The sequence below is a fragment of the Eleutherodactylus coqui genome, chromosome 5, assembly GCF_035609145.1.
Source record: "Eleutherodactylus coqui strain aEleCoq1 chromosome 5, aEleCoq1.hap1, whole genome shotgun sequence".
In the NCBI taxonomy this organism is placed as follows: Eukaryota; Metazoa; Chordata; class Amphibia; order Anura; family Eleutherodactylidae; genus Eleutherodactylus; species Eleutherodactylus coqui.
Window position 1 is genome coordinate 177,240,258 of NC_089841.1, and position 20,318 is coordinate 177,260,575.

The 20,318-nt window shown below is 41.9% G+C and overlaps 2 protein-coding genes across 2 annotated transcripts in view; one reads left to right on the plus strand and one right to left on the minus strand.

Annotated features, from left to right (window-relative positions):
• Positions 1 to 20,318, plus strand: part of MED13L (mediator complex subunit 13L) — a 131,078-nt gene that overhangs the window by 27,497 nt on the left and 83,263 nt on the right. Inside the window, exon 2 of the mRNA XM_066603830.1 lies at positions 7,817 to 8,054. Within this exon, the coding sequence (XP_066459927.1) occupies positions 7,817 to 8,054 (238 nt within the window). The remainder of the gene's footprint in view (positions 1 to 7,816; positions 8,055 to 20,318) is intronic.
• On the minus strand, positions 18,140 to 19,615 carry LOC136628152 (actin, alpha cardiac muscle 1). Its single transcript, XM_066603829.1, has one exon. It carries the CDS (start codon positions 19,540 to 19,542, stop codon positions 18,409 to 18,411), a length of 1,134 nt encoding a protein of 377 aa, XP_066459926.1. The 5' UTR covers positions 19,543 to 19,615; the 3' UTR covers positions 18,140 to 18,408.

The window sequence follows — 20,318 nt, forward strand, 5'->3', positions numbered from 1 at the left end:
ATTCTTCATCAGTCTCGCAGCACTGCGGTGAGGCTGGTAGCAAATGGTAACAAGACTGAAAAGTCTTGTCTCCATTTGCAAAATCTTGGGTGCATTGACGATCATCTTGGTTGCTGTCTGCAGCCGTGAGGTTGTGTTATCCGTTATGTAGGATGGTGCCATAGGGATGCTGTATACTGTCATGTAGGCTCTGCCATGGATTTGCAGTAGGATTATATAAAACTTCAGATTTGCTTTGAATGCTTAATTGAAACGGGCATTTAAACCTATTCATCTATGCAAGGAACTACGGAGCGCTATTTTAATAAGTTAGTAGCTCCAGTGCATCTGTTGTATTGCATAACCCAATCGGGTTACCGCTATGACTATAGATCTTAGTCTTCCTGTATGAGGCCTGCAATCGGCCTCCTTATGGCTTATGTACTTGTTGATGCTTTGCGGTGAAGGTGTATTTATGCAGCAATAAACTCCAAACACACAGCAGCCACAGTCTACAGTACTGTAAACCAGGGTTCCTCTTATGCCTGGGTCATGTGAACATAATGTTCTGGCCTGCTTATAGAGGTAACCATAGAAATGGAGCTGTGTCCTTAATTAACTCCTGCCTTGTAGGTGACTTTAGCAGGCCGTCCCTCTAGGGTACACAGCCAAAGCCTAAAGGGTCATAGTTTGTGCTGTTCAATTTTAAGCCACAGAAAACTGCATGTGAGATGTGGAATTATATTGCAATTTTTTAATCAACTTGGCCATAACCCCTTTAACCTCAACAGTAGGTTATGCTGGGACACACTTCTGTTCAAAAACCTCTTCAAAAAGGGTACGTTTACACGTAGCGGAAATGCTGCAGAATTTCCGCATCCAAAGGGAGTCAAATTCTGCACCATTGTTGCAGAATTTGACTTGAAATCAGCTGTGTATTCGCAGACATTTTCTGAAGTTACAGTGCTCCCCTCACCTCCGAAGACTTTGTGCCATCAGCGCTCCGTGGCACCGGATATTTGGCAGCCTGTAGTGAGTGCAGCGCTGCTGGTCAGGTGATGCAGATGTGGCATCACCTAACCAGTGATGCTTCGCTTGCTAGAGGCTGCCGGGTACCCGGTGGCAGTGAGTGTTGATAGCGCAAAAACCTCAGAGGTGAGGGGAGCTCTGTACATTCAGAAATCTGTTACAGATACCATTTCGATTCAGAATATGCGACAATTTTGCAGATTTTGACTTTGTTTTGGATGTGGAAATGCTGAAGAATTTGCAAAGGAATTTTTTACTGTGGAAATTCTGCATCATTTCTGCTACGTGGTAAGAGTGCCCCCAGTCTGCAGTAGTAAAATAACAGAACTCGTACTCCATCCGCTCATGCTCCCCAGCCACTACTGTCCTCCCGGCTCTCCGGTCCCTGCTGAACTTCAGTACCATTGTACGGAGCTGGTGATGACATCTCTGACAAAAAGGCCATGTGACCGCTGCAGTAAATCACTGGCTCTCTTCAGCTGGTGAATGGTTGCGCCGCTCAGGTGACCTAGCATTGGGTCGTCACCCATCCGTAAATTAAAGTTAAAAATGCAACTGTTTTAAAAACATTTTCAGAAGCAACTCAGTTCTTCATTGGCTGCTGTTTTCCATATAGAGTTTCCTATTTTTCTGCTCTCCTGCTGTTTGCAATCCACTTACAGGTAGGGGGTGTCCTCAGTCAGCCATTCTGCCAGTAATACACCAGCTGGAATTTTGCCTTCCACACTTGCCATCCTGCCTTGTATAGCTCTTCTCCAATGAGCTGCAAAGCTGAATCTGATTGTCTTCCCCTTTGTTGCATGTAGTGACTAGCAGTGTCCTGATGTCCCTGTTACTAAAGAAGCCAAATGTCCAACAGGGAGTGGCTTGCAAAGGTGCTGGAAGGGAGACCCCAAATGGCAGCCACTTAAAATTCATTTTCAATGATTAAACAAAAAAAAGATTATATTAAAAGATTGATGATACATACATAAGCTGTGATGGGCATATTGATACTTGAACGTGTGTGAATCCTTCTGAATTTTCCATATTTCTGCTTAGATTTAACCTAAAACTACATCTGATTGTCACATACGTCTTAAAAGTAGATGGACAACAAAATCAAAGAAGTAATTAAAAATATTAGACTTGGTCAGTTATTTATTGAGGAAAATGATCAAATATCACATGTCTGTGAATAGCAAAAATATGTGAACCTTTAGGGTGCTTTGTTTTACTTGAAGAACAGGGAGATATCACTCATAACACAGTTGTAAGTTTAGCATGGCATGGACCAAGTAGAACCTCGGAAGAAGCGTTGTTGATCATCAGCATGGAAAAAGGTTGCAAAACCATATCTAAAGAGTTTGGACTCCAGCAATCCACAGTCTGTGTACAAATGAAGAAAATTCAAGAACATTACTTAAACTCCTTCCCAGGGTGGTTGAACCAACAAAGATCATGCCAACAGCAAGATGTATAATAGTCTGCGAGGACCTTGAACAACAATGGTGTGCATGGCAGGGTTGCAAGGAGAAAGCCACTGCTCTCCAAAAAGAATATGCTGCTCGTCTGCAACTTGCTAAAAATGACCTGGGCAAGTCAGAAATCTATGAGAACAATGGTTTGTGAACAGATGAGACCAAAATAGAGCTTTTCGGCTTAAATGAGAAGCGTTATGTTTGGAGAAAGAAAACACTACATTACAGCACAAAAACCCCACATCATCTGTGAAACACTGTGGTTGTAGTGTTATGGTTTGGGTGGCCAGGATCGCTTGCCATCATTAATGTAACTATGAATTCTGAATTCTATCAGCAAATTCTAAAGGCAAGTACCAGGACTTCTGTCTGTGAGCTGAACCTCCAAAGCACAATGTGATTTGTTTTCAGTGAAAGAAAGTAATCTTGAAGACATGATACCTTCTTATTGGCTAACAAAATAAAGTTACAGCAAGCTTTCGAACCTACCTAGGGTTCTCCATCTGGCATAATGGGATAAATCTGAAGAAATAAATATATTATACACACCTACTTTTAAAGAGCACATACATGGTGTGATTAATTTGCACTTAAAACAATAGCAGAACAGGATGAGCAGAGCAGTAAATACTAGATTAGTCTACTGATAAGGATGTCAACGTTTTATGGTCTCTAAATTGATGTTAGGGGAGGTCATCAGGCTGCCGTGTTATCTCTGCTCTGTATTTCTCAGCCCATTCTGCCTTGAAGCCTTTTGAAATGTTTAGGCCTTTGTTGGGCGTGACAAAGCTGAATAGAACATGTACTCCCCAAATTCTTTTTAGAATGTTGACTTGACATCTATCTATCCTATATTAATTAATGCTTCAGATATAACACAATGCCTGAAGGAGAATCCGAAGTAGATTTGGAAGCTTGTAACATACCTTTTAATGGCTAACAAAAAGATCATATCTCCAATATTACTTTTGTTTCTCTTACTGAGAATAATCACATTATGGTCTACTGGCTAACATGGTATTAAACCCTTTAAATCTCAAGAGAACGTGGATCGTGCAGCAGGACAACGACCCAAACTACACAAGAATGGTTAAAGGTCTGGAATGGCCAAGTCAAAGTCCGGACCTTAATCCTATAGAACTGTTGTGGAAGACCCTGAAGCCAACAGTTTAATGAGAGGAAACCCACCAACATAACAGAGTTGAAGCTGTCCTGTACGGAGGGCTACAAATTCCTCCAAGCCGATGTGCTGGTCTAATCAACAATTACCGAAAACGTTAAGATGCAGTTACTGCTGCACAAGGGGGGCACGCCAATACTGAAGGCAAAGGTTCACATACTTTTGGCACTCAGACACATTAGATCATTTCCGCAGATGTCTAATATTTCTCACTTGTTTGATTTGCTTCTATTTATTGACTTTTAGGACTTGTGTGAAAGTCTGATTGTTTTAGGTTAACTGTAAGCAATATGGAAAATTCTGAAGGGGTCAGAAACCTTCAAGCACCAGTGTAAGTTATGTGCTACGTTGGTGTCCATTTAAGCAGTGTGGAGAAATAGTTTTTGCATCTATCCTCCAGTAATACACACGAGTTCATTTTTCTTACGACATAGCCCACAATATCCCGTGTTAGGACTTTGTTACAGTTACATTATTTGTTTTGATAATGCTGCAGTAGATATGTTTGTTTCCCCCTCCTCAATAAACATCTGTTTTAGATCTAATGGCCCTTTAAGAAACACACAGCTCATTTGCCTCCGGCAGGCTGATGAACAGCATTCTTGCAAACCTACACTTTCCATTTACTTTCCTCCCCTGGGTTTACAGAGCTTTTGCCATCATTCTGTTCCATTTCACAATTTTCTGTTAAAGTTTTTACCAACAAGAATGCATCTTGTCCCGGGAAAAATCCTAAAATAGTCAACCGCTTGGTTACATGGATGTGTGCAGCATTGCTGTGAACTGTTAGTGACTCTGCATAAAGGAGATTACAGCAGTGCACTGTGCTATGTCAGTCTCCATGTCAGTACAAACACATTTATACTGGAAATGCAACAATTTTAGAACATGCTTTACTCCAGGGTGGCCAGGCATCTCTGCCGAAATGATTTTTATTTTTTTTGACTAGTTTTCAGCTAGTTGCATTGAGTGAGTCGAACTATTCATGAAGGATAATCAGGGTGTTCTTGATGCGTTTGGTTCTGTTCAGACGTCTGTCATAAGTTTTCTATTTTACTGGGAGGGGGGAAAAAAAAGCTGGCGATGGCTGAAACTGGACAGAACCTAATGGGTTCCGGTAGTCACCTCTGGTTTCTAACATCTGATGGATCAAGCATTTAATATATATTTATGTATTTTTTTTTTCTCTATCCAGTCATGGAACAGAGCAACAAAAGTATGATCAGAGTATTTATCAATAGCCAAGAATAAAATTCTAGCTAGGCGCAGAGGCTGCCAAAAAATGTCTCACTTGTCCCTGTCCCCATAAATGTGGTGGTAGCCAACAAGGACAGTGGCACTTGTGAATTATTTTACCAAAGTGTTGCATACGGTGAGATTTTGGTACTTTTCAGTGACTCAAGTGAACACGGACTTTTTCCCACTGAGACTAGGGTCACACTTTACAGGCAGTATTACAAATCTTGTGTCCAGTGGTCCTCTGCATGTGGTCGCAGCAGCAAGCATTTCATCCTATGTGCCCATCATTGGAGTTATAATTGTAGTACAGCTGCAGGGGTCCGCGCTGTCCGCCAGAGCATGCACTAAAAGGAGGCCACTTAAAGAAAATAACTAGCGAAAGGATTGGAATGCTGACACAATAGCCAGGTATCACTGGTAGGAACATACATGGGTAAGTACTCTGCTACTGTGTCAGTATTAGGTTTCCTTCAGTCTTATGGCTTTTTTTTATGTGTTAGAGCTATGAAATTTAGGCTTTTTAAAAAATATTTTTTTATTATTTTGGTTTGCTGTTTGGTCACATATAAGGATCGTTTTTCCTCGCATAGAGAATTCTATGGGAAAACAATAGAAGGATTGCCATACCTAGAGCCGGCTGCGACATGCAAGAATGCCATGGACCCAAAAAGCGCAACAAAATTGTGAGAACCTGTATAAAGAATGCACAGTTTGTAGCTCATTTCATAATTCCTTACTGACTTTGAATATTTTGTGCTTTTTACCCATGTCCAACTAAACAGGACCTCTGCCTAAAACTAAAACGCACGGCTTTCTTCCTGATGGCCCCAATTATGTCATGTGCCAGGAAGAGACACATTGTTGTTTGGTCAATACATGGGGAAGATTAGAAGTTTTGGGGCCTTTACAGCATCCCCGGTTTTGTAAATTGCCACACAGAGGGTTGAAGAGCAAAGAATTGTGCTGTGTTTCATTGCAGTCTGTATTTTGGAGATATTAAGGCAGGTTTGGGTTGTTTAGGGTATGTTCAAGCATGTAAGACCGTTTTGTTGGCACATAGCAGAGGCACTGTATAGCGACACACTGGACGCCTATGACTTCATTAACTGGAACCAGTACATTTATGTATGCTCTCACGTTCTATAAAGTGCCCATCCTATGCTGCTAAACATATCCAGCTCCTAGTAATAGATGCAGAAATAAAATGACCCGACGTTTCAGAGACTCCCTGTTCTAAGCAAAAAGTGCCCCAGTCTTTAGTAAACTCCCCCCGTAATGTGCAGCCTCTTGTATGATCGAACTGCACATGCTTTTGTGATGCCTGGACCAGAAATCGTGGGACATCCATGTTCTAGTGCTTTTTCTCAAATAAGGTTCTTTAATCAATGAGAAATTCCCCTTTAAGATGACTACAATAGGTTTTGTAAGGCAACCAATAAAGAGATGACTCTGCTTCTAGTCCAGAAGAGCACGGTACACAGCATTAAAGAGAGGACAACCTGCTTGTTGTGAATGTGTAGCGTGAGATCTCTATGTAGGGGCGAGATAAGATGTGGGCACTGTTCTGTTATCGTATGTGTGGAACTGATGGTTGTTGGGATCCCGGGCGTAGCATGTTACGGCGACATCTTCTGAGTAGGTTTCATGCTGTACAGATTCTGTGTGGTGAAGCAGGATTTGCATAAAATATTTTGACACATGGTTGGAACATTTCTTCTGCAGCGCACACTGATTATATAATATGGGAGCACAGCTGTGGAGGGTGAAAGCAAATATATGAATGTGCATGTAAAATCTGGCACACCGAGAAGCGTTATACAGTGGACCATCAATATTAATTGGTTCTGCGATGACCATTATGTGTTGGAAAGTATTGTATGTCAAAACTGTATCTGTATAGAAAACGAATTGGTTGCGAAGCCCTTGAAATGGCAGCAAATAGTAATACAGAAAGATCTAAGAATATAATATGAATAAGGCAAGTCCTTGCATACAGTATACTTTAACAGGACAGCGGCTTCTTCAGTGTCCAGAAAATACAATGGATCTGCCCTCCAAGGAAGGGCTCCTCCTGGCACTGGGCACTACTGCACCGCAGTAACTGCTACTTTACAGCCAATCTGTGTATACACTTAGGTTTAATCAGTGTTGACTGTTTGGATATTCTAGCAAAATGCTCATGCCGCAGATCTGAACTGTCTGACATTGTACTGTATGTGGAGTCTGGTTTCAAGTTACAGTGGCCTGAGAAAGACCCATTGTATGTTGAAAATCTTGTATCCTGAGGCCATTGCAACTCAAGGGATCCTGGCATAGAATGTAACTGGAATCAGGAGAGGTGAGGACTAGTGTAAAACATGAAGGAACGCCAGGATTGTAATAGTTCAGCACTGACTCCGCTGGTTCTTTGTTTACACTGACATTGTCGGTCATGCCTGGCCTTATTCTCGGTTGCAGCAGATTTGCTGCTGTGTGGCACCGACCCATTACTGCCTTCTGGAAATCTCCCCTCTTGCTAGAGACGCAGGGAGGGTGTAGCTTAACATGGCTTTATAAATTGCAGTAGTTTAGCGCGTTCTTTCTCAGAGCAGTGTTTACTTTGTGGCTATCCTTTTGCTACATCATTATATTAGTATGGATGATATATTACCAGATGTTTGCCTATGTTTTGAGCGTGGCTGAAGAAACTGTCGAATGTACACAAAGAGCGGACAGGTACGCGAGGGTCACCGCCGGGACACCGGGTCAGATTCCGGCTGTGAGATCTCGGAGCCAGAATCCCACCTGTTCGTGTGCATTCGGCCTTATGTGGAGAATGAACTGGTCTGTGGACTCAATCACAGGGATTTTTTAATTTACTTATTTTCTTCACCTGGTCCTTTGTTAGTAAACACAGATTTCTTAACTATCTGTTTGTATTTATTCCCAGGCTGAATTAACTGGCATCAAATGGCGTCGATACAAGTTCCAAGGCCATGGCGACTGCAGTCCAATCATCTCTGCTCCGGCCCAAGACGACCCCATTCTTTTGAGCTTCATCCGTTGCTTACAGGCCAACCTATTGTGTGTATGGAGACGTGAGGTCCTGCCGGACTGCAAAGAGCTCTGGGTTTTCTGGTGGGGAGATGAACCTAATCTTGCAGATGTTATACACCATGAGCTCACCAGTGAGTATAGATTTTGTTTTGCGATTTGCCTTGATTTTTTTCTTTATTTTCAATGTAAAGTGACGTTACTGAGTTAAAGTACTATATGGTCTGGGATTGAAACAAGTACAATTGTTAACATTTAAAGGGGTTTTCCAGCTTGTATTTTTTTTAAACTGATGTTCTAATGCTACTTCCCTCTTCTTTATCGCCAAACCAGAGCAGAGGGTCATGCAGTGCTCCTGGTTGTTGTTAACAAATGGCTAATATGTGGCTGCTGCCACAGCAGTTGTGTGCTGTAATACTGACATCCTGGCCCCATCACAGTAGTACAACACATGACCACTGCGGCTGCGGAGGTCAAGTGCTAATCTGATGTAAGAGTGGAACTGAAGCAGAGAGCAGCAGCCTGCGTTGGTAATGCAGGTACAGCTCCCATTCAGTTTGGATAACAGCTGATCACCCGAGGGTCCTGAGTGGTGAACCCCTGCCAATCAACTATTAAGGATGGGTCACTAATAGTTCAGACCTAGAGAAACCCTGTAAAGAGGTGTTTTTAAAGTGTAACAAAAAACTTTTCTATTGCACATAAATTGATAAAGAAATGTATAAGAATGACCGCATGTTAAAACAAATATCATAGTACTTGTTTTTAAACCTGTAGCAATATATTATAGTATACACATATCAGACTAAGGGTGCATTCAGATGATCGTATATCGGCTGGGTATTCACGCCGGCAGATATACGTCGTCTCTCTCTGCAGAGGGAGGAGGCTGGAAGAGACGGGAGCAGTGCTCCGAGCTCCCGCCCCCTCTCTGCCTCCTCTCCTTCCCCCTGCACTATTTTCAATGAGGAGAGGTGGGATGTTGGCAGAGCTATTTCCCAGAACTTAGCCCGGCCCCGTCCCACGGAGAGGAGGTAGGGGGGGGGGGGGGGGCGGGAGCTCAGAGCAGTGCTCCCGGCTTTTCCAGCCTCCTCCCCCTGCAGAGAGAGACGCTGTATATCGGCCGACGTGAATACCCGGCCGATATACAGTTGTCTGAATTTGGGCTCTTCCACATGAGTATGTGTCTTAACGGTCGCCCACACTCCGTTAAATCGCGTGAATAAAGAAATGACGTGATCAAGTCCCAAGCTTAATTAGCTTTTTCTTGTCCATTCACACGATGTGCAATGTATTAGTGAAAAAAAATGTTGCAGCCCGGAAATCCCTTGTTCGGCATAAATCCTCAGAATCATTTCAATTGCCTAAATAGAGGCACCTGTAAGCTGCGTTGGACGCTGCTAAACTGCCTCCCACTCCCTATTTTTTCAGCTCCCATAGAAGTCAATGCGAGCTGCCAGCGTATTCCGGCCATAAGATAAAACCAAAACTAGCTTTTCCGGGCGCCTGTAAAAGCGCCTGCTGGAATCTGCAGCGTATGTGCTATTTTTTGCCACCGGGTGCTTGTTCGTGGCGCAAAATCGCTTATGTGAATGAATGCATTGAAATCCAATGCCTCAGATGGTCGTGATATTCGTCCAGTGTGAAAACGTGGCTACAAGGCAGTGTAAAAACGCTCATGTGAATAAAGCCCAAGATCCTATGGTAAATGGGGGAGGGAAAGTAATAGGATGGGGAGTGATGGGCCTCTTTGAAGGTTTTTTTTTTTTCCTTTAAAAAACTTTAGTCGCACTTTACAACCGTTTTTTTCCCCTTTAATTTCTAATAAAAACACAGCAGAGTGCTGGATCTATCATACAGTGGATTCCACTGCCACCCAACACCCAATTTTCTTATAATGGGGGTCCTACATTAGTGTGACGAATGGGTTGCAAAAACAAGTCGCAAATAACTACATGGATGGGATAATAAAACAGTCAACACTGATAAAATATGCGGGAGAACTAAACATGACTTGGTCATCGTTAGGAGTTTAGAAAAAAAAGTCTTTCTAAAACTGTATATAGAATGCTCTTCAGTGTATGAATGGATGCAGGGAGTACTATTGTGCAGATACGCTCGCTCCCCAGCATGATTGGGAAAGAAATCCTACGTGGTTGTGGCTGCGCCCCATTTCCAGCCAGGACCATGTGGTGCCTTCTGCCGCTCATATGCCGTGTATTTTTGAACCACTGATTTTGATTCAGTTTAAAAAAACAAACAAACCCCCCCCCCCCCCTAGGATATGGCTAAAAAGCGAGTGTCACATGATCAAAGATTGTGGTGTTACCCTGCATGCATTACTAGTAATGAAAGTGTGATTGCATTGCAACAACTACAAGATAACCGAAAAAGCTTTAATATTTTGTGACGATAAGAGCAATTTGTGGGTCACAACATGATCACATTCACTGCGATGAAGGCAGCACGGTAGTGTGATCTTCGGCTGCATAGTATGTCGCTTCCGCAGTCTCACCATGGTGCCCTAGCCTGGGTGGTTTTACATACAATGGGCCTCCTTTATCAATCCTGTGTAAAAGAAAAACTGTATTTGTTGCCTATAACAACCAATCAGAGCTTGGCTTTCATTTCTTAAGCTGTACTAAAATGAAAGCTGCTCTGTGATTGGTTGTTATGGGCAACAAGAACAGTTTTTTTTTTGCCCATAACAACCATTCTTGTTGCCCATAACACCAAATCACAGAGCAGCTTTCATTTTAGTACAGTAGTTTCAGAAGTGAAAGCTGAGCTCTGATTGGTTGTTATAGGCAACAAATACAGTTTTTACATAGGATTGATAAACGAGTCCAAGTATTAATTAAATGTATTTATTTTAAATGGAACTTTCAGAAATGGATCCCAAAGGAATGGAATCTATTTTAAAAAGCTGCACCTTTCTGCTGGATCCACTTCTGCCTTTATCTTTAGAGGCTGCATCAAAAACTGCAGGGGTATTGTTCGAAAAGATAGGTTGAAACCACTATTATTTTTAATGTTTTATTTGGGACAATTTCATTGTAACATTTTACTTGTGATTTAGGCCAAAGGTACACAATGGTGTTTTCAATCCGTGTGCTATCCCAGTCTACAAGTGACCGGACTCGGACAGCACACAGACCATAGTCGTCATACCCAATCACACATCGGCTTTCTCATACAGATTACATGGAAGAATGTAGCATGTTCTATTATCTGACTTGCAGATGGCACTAGGCTATTCAAGTCAATAGGGAGGCGGGGAAAAATGATTTACACTCTGATGCCGTCTATATTTCATGAATCAATTGCTGAGAAATGCAGAAAAAAACCCAACTTTACCGGTTTCAGTTTCTCGTTCCCCTGGATGTTAATAACTGATGGCATACTGAAGTAAAAAAAGTGGGCACATGGACTGCATGTGAATGGTCTTTTTATTTATTTATTTTCGTGAAGACATGGACATGTTTTTATACGCTCGTGTGTCTTCGGATGAATGTTACAGCTGCTCTTTTAACACTTTATACCGTTAGTTTCCATCTTGTATGTATGAACAGCTTTGCGTGGCCGCACTTCATATTAAGTTCAAGAAACTTGTTTTCCATTGAACACTTTTGTATTACATACTTTTGCTTTATTAATGAAGTAACCTTGTGCTTCTATAGTGGAACAATAAAGATTCCACTAACTACTTTACTCTGTTCTGGCAGTGATCTGTGTGATACTGGAGCAGCAGCCTGCACTACTTCTGTGCTGCCCAGCGCCCCTCCCGAGCACAGCTAATCACTGCCTGCACTACTTCTGTGCTGCCCAGCGCCCCTCCCGAGCACTGCTAATCACTGGTGGAGGCGGTGGGGAAGCATGGGGCTGCAGGAGCATGTGCCTCTTGAAATTCTCCAGCCCATTATATATAATTGAACTGCCGGCATCAAGCCTTTCCAGCAGTTTGAATCATTTATGAGGCACCTGTTCTTAGTGATGGTGCTCGTGACATTCCTACTTCCACAATCTGCCTTTAATAATATATAGACTCCCCTTTTCCCTGGTAGTAGTTATAAAATATTCAGATTTGTGGTGTCTGTGTGGTGAATGCAGTTGTAGGACAGAGAGGCAAATTATTATATTTTTGTGATTCATGTCCTATTAGGTGAGAAGCGCAGGCATTTCACAAGCCTGACTTCTGCGTTGAAATATCTTGCTATCACTTTTCATTGTCATTAGCCTTATGTTTACAGCGTTACGCCCTGCGTGTCAGGAGCTCGAGGAGGTAGACTGGCTGTATAATAGTGTCTACGGAACAGGAATATGACTAGCTGGAATGCTTCAGATTAACTCTTCTTGGGGGAAGAGGGGTGGTGTTATTAAAGGGAACCTGTCCCCAGGTATGAGCTGAACTTATACAGCAGGTTCTGTGGAGTTCCATTGTGCGCAGCCAGCGGTCCGGCTGCACGGTCTGCGCTGACTTTCAGATGTGACAGTGGTGAATAGCTGAGCTAGGTAAATTTAGGAAATACCCCACCAAACTCCAGGGAATCTACCATGTGAGCGCTATAACTCAATTCATGGTGCTCATACCTGGCGACAGCCTTCCTTTAAGGTAGGCATTTTATATGCCAATCTTAATCTGAACTGTGCTGGAGAGAGAAGTGCCAAAACTAAAAGGTGTGTGTGTGTGTGTGTCATAAAAAACAAGTTGTTTGCGGCAAGAGCAACAACATTTTATAGGTATGTATTCTTTTTTAATGGCTAACAAAAATAAATGTTTAAACAAACTTTCTAGGCTACTTGGGTCTCATCAGTCATGATTTCTCGAAAAATGCATATAAGTGGAGACATGGTGTGATTGTTCCAAAAAACAGAATAGTCTTTAAGCACATGAACAATTCTTCTAATAGAATAAGGGCTTATTCACACAAACTGTTTTTACATCTCTGCTGTCTGTATTTGCCACTGACCCATTCCAGTCAGCGCACCCAGATAGAGAGAGAGATGCAGATGAGATATAATTTTTTTTTCTTCTTTAAGTGACCTGTTAAAAAAAGTAAATAAATCCTGCCGTGCCCTAATCTGGTCCAGCATCTTGGATGACAGTAACCTATTTAATGGGTGTGCAAAACAAAAGCAAGCAAACAAAAAACTTGCATGGATGACCTCTGCGTGTACCTGGTTTATCACTGATCATTATTAAGCAATTCTTGAAAAAAAGTTAGTCCTCCTGTGTTTTTGTTTTTAGCGCAAGAAAAATAACCTGACACGCGGATATAAAGAAGCAGATGTAACGCACATGGACATACGCATTAAAATTAGTTTTCTTTTTTATGCATCAGAATCGGACAGCTTATATGAATAAGGCCTAACAGAATGAATTTGGGGGGTAACGATCCTTTTACACAAGCCGATTCTCGTTTGAATGACGAGTGACGTGACCGCTAACTCATTCGCACTCGTGCCGCCTGTTTAGATGAGAATCGTTCAGTCCCTGTATAAGCGGATGAGGGGGACTGACAGATTGCTGTGCAAACTAAACTATAAGTTTAAACGTAATGATTTTCGTTCACTTTTGTTCGTTTGAATAATTTTTTTGAACAATAAGTCATGTCCAAAAGCACCGTAAATCCTTAATTACTCCCCAGATAAGAGGATGAGCGTTCTGTGGTCACTAAAATGATGTAGGATCAGAGAGCTGCTGCTTTGTGTCCCTGGGTCAAATCTTTCACCTGTTGTAACCTGCCATAAATCCCTCAGGTAGATTCAGTCCTGTGTTCAGAGTGTCGGCAGATTTCTATAAATCTGTATTTCCAGACTCCTATGTTCCACGCCTGACATTGTGCACCTGATCCACTGCAGTAAATGTCTCATTGGGTGTTGTATACTTAGGAAACTAGTCAAAAATCTTCAAACAAGGGTGCGATCTCATTGCCACACAGACACTCCTTTACCTGTACATTACTAAATATTTTTGTGGCCAAGGAGACAATATGGAACATATATGAGTATTCTATTTGAGACCTCCTCAAATCCCAAAGGAGAAGAGTGTGGGAATAGAAGTTTATGACCCTGTTTGTAACTTACCCACCGGGTAAGTTGTGCTGAAGGATTTGTCTCGCTGCAGCATGTACACAATCTGGTCCAAGGTTAGTGGGGGCACCAGGTGTCCGAACCTGCATGCTTTTAGAGACCATAAAACTCCCCCTTTTACCTGTGGACTACTTAAGGATTTAAGGTCCATTTACACGCAAAGATAATTGCTCAAAATTTTTTCACAAACTGACAGTTTTTAGTGCTCTTTTTGCATTAAGTACTAATGGGCTAATCAACCCATTAGTATCGGACTAGCTTAATTTGCATGTATTTATAGAACAGTGGGTGGTCTGTTCTCTAAATACATCGCTTTTGCTCTGCCGCGGGCAGCAGGCTGCATACAGTGCTATTAGCGCTGCCCGCGGAGAACGCAGTATGCCGTCCCTCTTCTCAAGGATGACTGATTTTATGCTGAGCTGAACTCTGCGATGTGCACAATGGGCATGTGTTTACACGCAACGGCTATCGTCTAAACGATGGCTTTTGAGCGATAATCGTTGCGTGTAAATCAGCCTTTACTTTTCAAGCTTTATTTGGAATATCAATCAATCACATGAAGTCTCTGCTGTTGTGTTTATATATGTGTGTACATTATAATTCAGATACTTAACCTTGCCTGACGATGCCTGAGTAATCTGGAAGGCTTTCTATAACCTCATCTTTTTGTTAGTCATTTAAACGTATCATATTTATAAGATTTCAGTTTAAGGGAAAATAAAGAATCGTACCCCTTAATAGGTTTTTGCTGTCCATGTGTCAGAAATTCAAATATATGCCACCTATAAGCTGACCTAGACCTGCACTATAATGTTCACCAGTTATTGGCGAAGTGTTGAGCTGCGGGAGTCCCGCCCCTCCTAAGCCCCGCCCACTTCTTGCACTGCTTTGAGAAAGGGCTCAGTGAAGTGCAGAGTCGCAAATTATTGTATAACTGTGACATGCACTTAATGCCACATTGGAGACGCATGGCCCAGAGTAGATTCCTCCGGCTTCCACTTCCTTTCTTTAGAGGTGGAGCAGCATTCTAGCCCAATTACTGTATGCTCTCCATGATTGATATTCTGTGTTGCAGCCACCTGATAGGACCTTAGACAAAGGAGAAACCTAGTTAGAGGGTTTAAAAAGAAACTTGCCATGTAGACATTGTAGGGGGTGGTTCTCGTTTTTGGGAGTTCCCAATGAGCCAGAATAGAGAGCTGTTCTCTAGTGTCTAGTTCACATTTAACCTTGCATACATTAACAGATGCCCTTCATCCCTAGTAGGTAGTTTCATGCTGTGGCCTGTCACAACGTCTTCTGTTTCCTCCCCCCAACACACTGGTTACATCCCTCATCCCCAAAGTAGCACGTAGAAGGTCAGTGGTATATATCACAGCTCAGCATTCTGCACTTGATGTGTCTGCAAGCAGATGCAGTTTAGAGGACAGATGAACCTTTCTGTATGAAGAAGGTGCAGAATATGCCTTTTTTATCAGAAGTCTACCACATTGTTTGCAGGACTGTGATGCTTTGAAGAAGATATAGCATTTTAAGCTGTACACAGGCTTTCTTAGCAGGTCAGCACAATGGGGTGCCATAGTCTCACATTCCTCATCATCATGGGCTAGCAGGATTGGAATGGAATGGCGGTCCAGCATGTGTGCTGCTGATGGAGACAGCCAAGCACACCCATGTGTTCTCACGGGGTTAATGATGTATGACTGTATTCACACAATTTAGGAACATAGGTAAAAGGCACATAGTCCATCTCTTATTAGTTCTCTCTTGGATAGATACATACTTACCCCAGACATGCTTGTATTCCTTTATTGTTGATTTCCTAACCACGTCTGCTGGAAGTGTGTTCCTGGCATCTACTACTCTTTCAGTAAAATATTTCCTGACATTGCTTGTGATTTTCCCCGATTATCTGAGGCGATTCTTGTGTTTAGCTTCCGAATAAAACCCTTTCCTCCTGAACCTTATTTATACCTCTTAATGCGCGCGTGTGTGTGTGTATGTATGTATATATATATATATATATATATATATATGTATGTATATATATATATATATATATATATATATATATATATATATATATATATATTAATATATATTATATATATAATATATATATATAATATATTTTATGTTTCAATCATGTCCCACCTTTGCCTTCTTTCCTCTGACTATAATCTAATGGAGCCTGAAAAATGCATCTTAGTAAAATTCTTTCATTTCTATACGTTATCCTTAATAGCAGTCCGCAAAGGATAAGTGCATGTAAAATGAACAGACGGCTGTTAGGGCAGACACAGGACAGCCCCAGTAGGCCTTTGTTCTACCCAGAGCTGTCCTCCTCGGCCCCCTGGTGATCAGGTACTAAAGAGACCCTCTACCACCTTGTGATACTTTGATCACGACATCAAAATTCTTATGCTAGGATCAGAATATTTTCTGATCCTCACCATTGCTAACTGTTAAACACAGACACCATCTAGTACTCCATTTCTGATTGCATGAGCAAAATTGCCCCCCCCCCCCCCCCCCCCTCGGTCAGAATTCCAGAAATGTATTGCACTAAGTGGACGTTCTATGTCGTGGAGTCGAGTTGTCAGACTGAACTTGCTGCATATTGAGTGACCTTCTTGTAGAACCACAGCCGTATAGGAATATAAATGTGTTAGTAGGTCTGTAGAAGAACCCTGGCTTCATATGTAATCTCTTCTATATAGAGGAGATGTGGGTCCAGCCTTCACATCACAAGATTATATCTCATTTTGGCTCCGATCTGGAGAGAACAGCGCTGACCTTTTTAGCTAAGTTTAGGATTAAAACTTAAAACACAAAGCATCAATGTATGTCAAAAAACAGAATTGGCCAGGTGGAATTTACAGGTGATCTCTGGTTATGGGCAACGACCACGATCCTATACAGGCTTGTTTGCACAGTGCAGATTTGCTGCAGGATATTCATGTGTTTATAGTAGCAGCAAAGTATATGAGATTTACAAAGTATAGGGTATACACTTTGGGAATATGTGTGAAAACTGTGCTTTTTTATTGATTTTATTCCACAACTTGTGCTGCAGATTTCACCCTTTGTGATGCAAAATATAAAATCTGCAGATTTTCCAGTGCAGAAGAAAATCCTCAGGCTGTCACCTACCCGAAGTGTGTAGACGGTAATGTAAGGAAGGTCAGATTGGCTTTAAATGGGATGTCTTTTGAGAGGTGAACAAGTGTTGGTAAATGTATTAATGGCTCTTTTCCCCTCAGCAGACTGTTGTGTGTTGCATGCAGACACATTTATATGGAGCCATCGCTGTAAGCGCTACTTGGCTGTCTAGTTTAATGTAGCATAATCCATTGTTGAAAAACATCCCCAAGTGAATGGGAGGTATTGTGACTACCTATTTGTGTCCTTCACAGATCACCCCTCTGTAACGTATTGAGCTTCCAAGCCCAGAAAGCGAGGTCACCTGGTGTTATCGTGTGATGCTTTTAGCAGACAGCATTATTATGCATATTTTGATCCTTGATTTAGTCCATTTATTAGTCTTTCTGCCGAACTTCATACAAATGCTGCCTTTATTCATGTATGTGTCAATTCAGTTAATATTAAAGTCCAGATATGTTTGAGTAATTCAGTATAACATGATCGTTGGTGTGAGGCCCATGATGAACCGGAGAGAAGTGAGTTATTCTGTGAGGAATAACCAACTTTGTAGTATTATGTTACTTTTGTAACCATTTTTATTTGTTATTTTTGATGCTCCGTATTGAAAAAGATGTCCTCTTTTGCCATGTGATATTTTGATACCCACAACTGCCTTTTTATAATACAGTTTCATTACTTCTTTTAATCTACTTCTGTACAGTTGTGGGTTTTTTGGCTATTCAGCGCAGGATGTTACATTTATTGCTATTAGATTTAAGTATTGGTTATGTAGTTTTGGACTTTGAATAGTATATGAAATACCAAATGTTCCATCATCATATTGTATACAGCATGTGCATATTCTAAAACAAGATCTTTTTCAGAAATTGTAATGTAAGAATCCTCCTTTTAGCTGGTTGGGACACCACATTTGTTCAGATTTCAAGCTTCTAAAGCTACAATATCCAGCAATAAGAGATCATTCTGTTTACATTTTCATGGTTTATTTGACATTATAGCAGCAGTTTGACATTAACACTGTTATATGATTATACAAACTTTGGAATGAGTGTTACCCCAAATAAAAGATCACCCATGCAATTACTATATGGATTCTGGGGTTGAAATAATAGTATGAAAAGTAATTCATACACTTGATCTAAGTCTCCGGTAGTGCAGAGTTCATAGCCTGATGTCTCTGGGTTTATGTATAGCCATACTGATAGCACAGTGCTCTACAACAATGCATATCTAGAAGCATTTACGGTGGACAATTGATGGCCCAGCTTCATCATATTCTTGCTTGCTGATCCACATCTGCTGGAAGGTAGACAGAGAAGCCAGGATGGACCCTCCAATCCAGACGGAGTATTTGCGCTCAGGTGGGGCAATGATCTTAATTTTCATGGTGCTTGGAGCAAGAGCTGTGATTTCCTTCTGCATACGATCAGCAATACCTGGATACATGGTGGTTCCCCCGGAAAGAACATTGTTGGCATACAGGTCTTTGCGGATATCGATGTCGCACTTCATGATGCTGTTGTAGGTGGTTTCATGAATACCAGCAGACTCCATACCAATGAAGGAAGGTTGGAAAAGTGTTTCTGGGCAGCGGAAGCGTTCATTGCCAATGGTAATGACTTGACCATCAGGAAGCTCGTAGCTCTTTTCCAGGGAGGATGAAGATGCTGCAGTGGCCATCTCATTTTCAAAGTCCAAAGCGACATAGCACAACTTTTCCTTGATGTCACGGACAATTTCTCTTTCGGCTGTTGTGACAAAAGAATAGCCACGTTCAGTGAGGATCTTCATAAGATAGTCGGTGAGGTCACGGCCAGCCAGGTCAAGACGCATGATGGCGTGTGGCAAAGCATAACCTTCATAGATGGGGACATTGTGTGTGACACCATCCCCAGAGTCCAGGACAATACCCGTGGTGCGACCAGAAGCATAGAGGGATAGGACAGCCTGGATAGCAACGTACATGGCAGGAACATTGAAGGTCTCAAACATGATTTGTGTCATCTTTTCCCTGTTTGCCTTTGGGTTTAGTGGAGCTTCTGTAAGCAGAGTGGGATGCTCTTCAGGGGCCACACGTAGCTCATTGTAGAAGGTATGGTGCCAAATTTTCTCCATGTCATCCCAGTTAGTGATGATGCCGTGTTCAATGGGATATTTCAAAGTAAGGATACCTCTCTTGCTTTGGGCTTCATCACCAACGTAGGAGTCTTTTTGCCCCATGCCTACCATGACACCTTGGTGGCGTGGGCGGCCCACGATGGATGGGAATACAGCTCTGGGTGCATCATCTCCTGCAAATCCAGCCTTCACTAAGCCAGAACCGTTATCACAGACCAAGGCAGTGGTTTCTTCGTCGTCACACATGGTTAGAGCAGGGAAACGTCTACTCCTTCACGGAGAGGTTAGATGCTGAATGCTGCAGTTGTGACTTGGCTGTGGAAGCAAAGGCTTTATATATTCGTTTCCAGACCCTGCTTTTTTTTTTCCTCTTTGTATTTCCGTTCCCTAGTTTAGGAATGCTTTGGGAGTCCCCTGTTTGCCTTCCCATATTTGGCTCTCAAACAGGACAACCCATGTTACACGCGTAGATCCTATGTATATGGGAATGTCTTTTCACATTGACCCGTGTAGCCTTAAATGGATAGTCAGCTGTAGTCCCCACCGCCACACGTCTGTCTGCCTGGAAGGCTGAGTGACAGTGACATATTCCTGGAGAACAGCTGAAGAGGGATAATCTTTAGAGCTATGTCAAACACATGGAGACGCTGCATTCTTAAAATCAGTTTGAACCTCCTTGACCATTAATGGATGTGCTTTTTAGACTTTGAGATAAGGGTTGACGTTTTGAGATGGTCTTGACCGTTTTTACATATAAAAGATTTCCAGAGCTAGCAACGACTAGCGTGCTTGGCAGATTCACAGCTAATTAAAATGTTTAAATGTTCATATACCTATATGTATTAATATCTCTATCGTTTAGCATATACCTCATTACTTGTTACAAGTGAATGGTAGCTAGCCATGAGATGTAATGGTTATGAAGAACATGCTTTATTTTTTAGGGGGCATTCAAATAGCATTTTTTATGCCTGGGTTTTCGGCAAGGGGGCAACCTGAATACCGTGGGCCACAATGGAAGC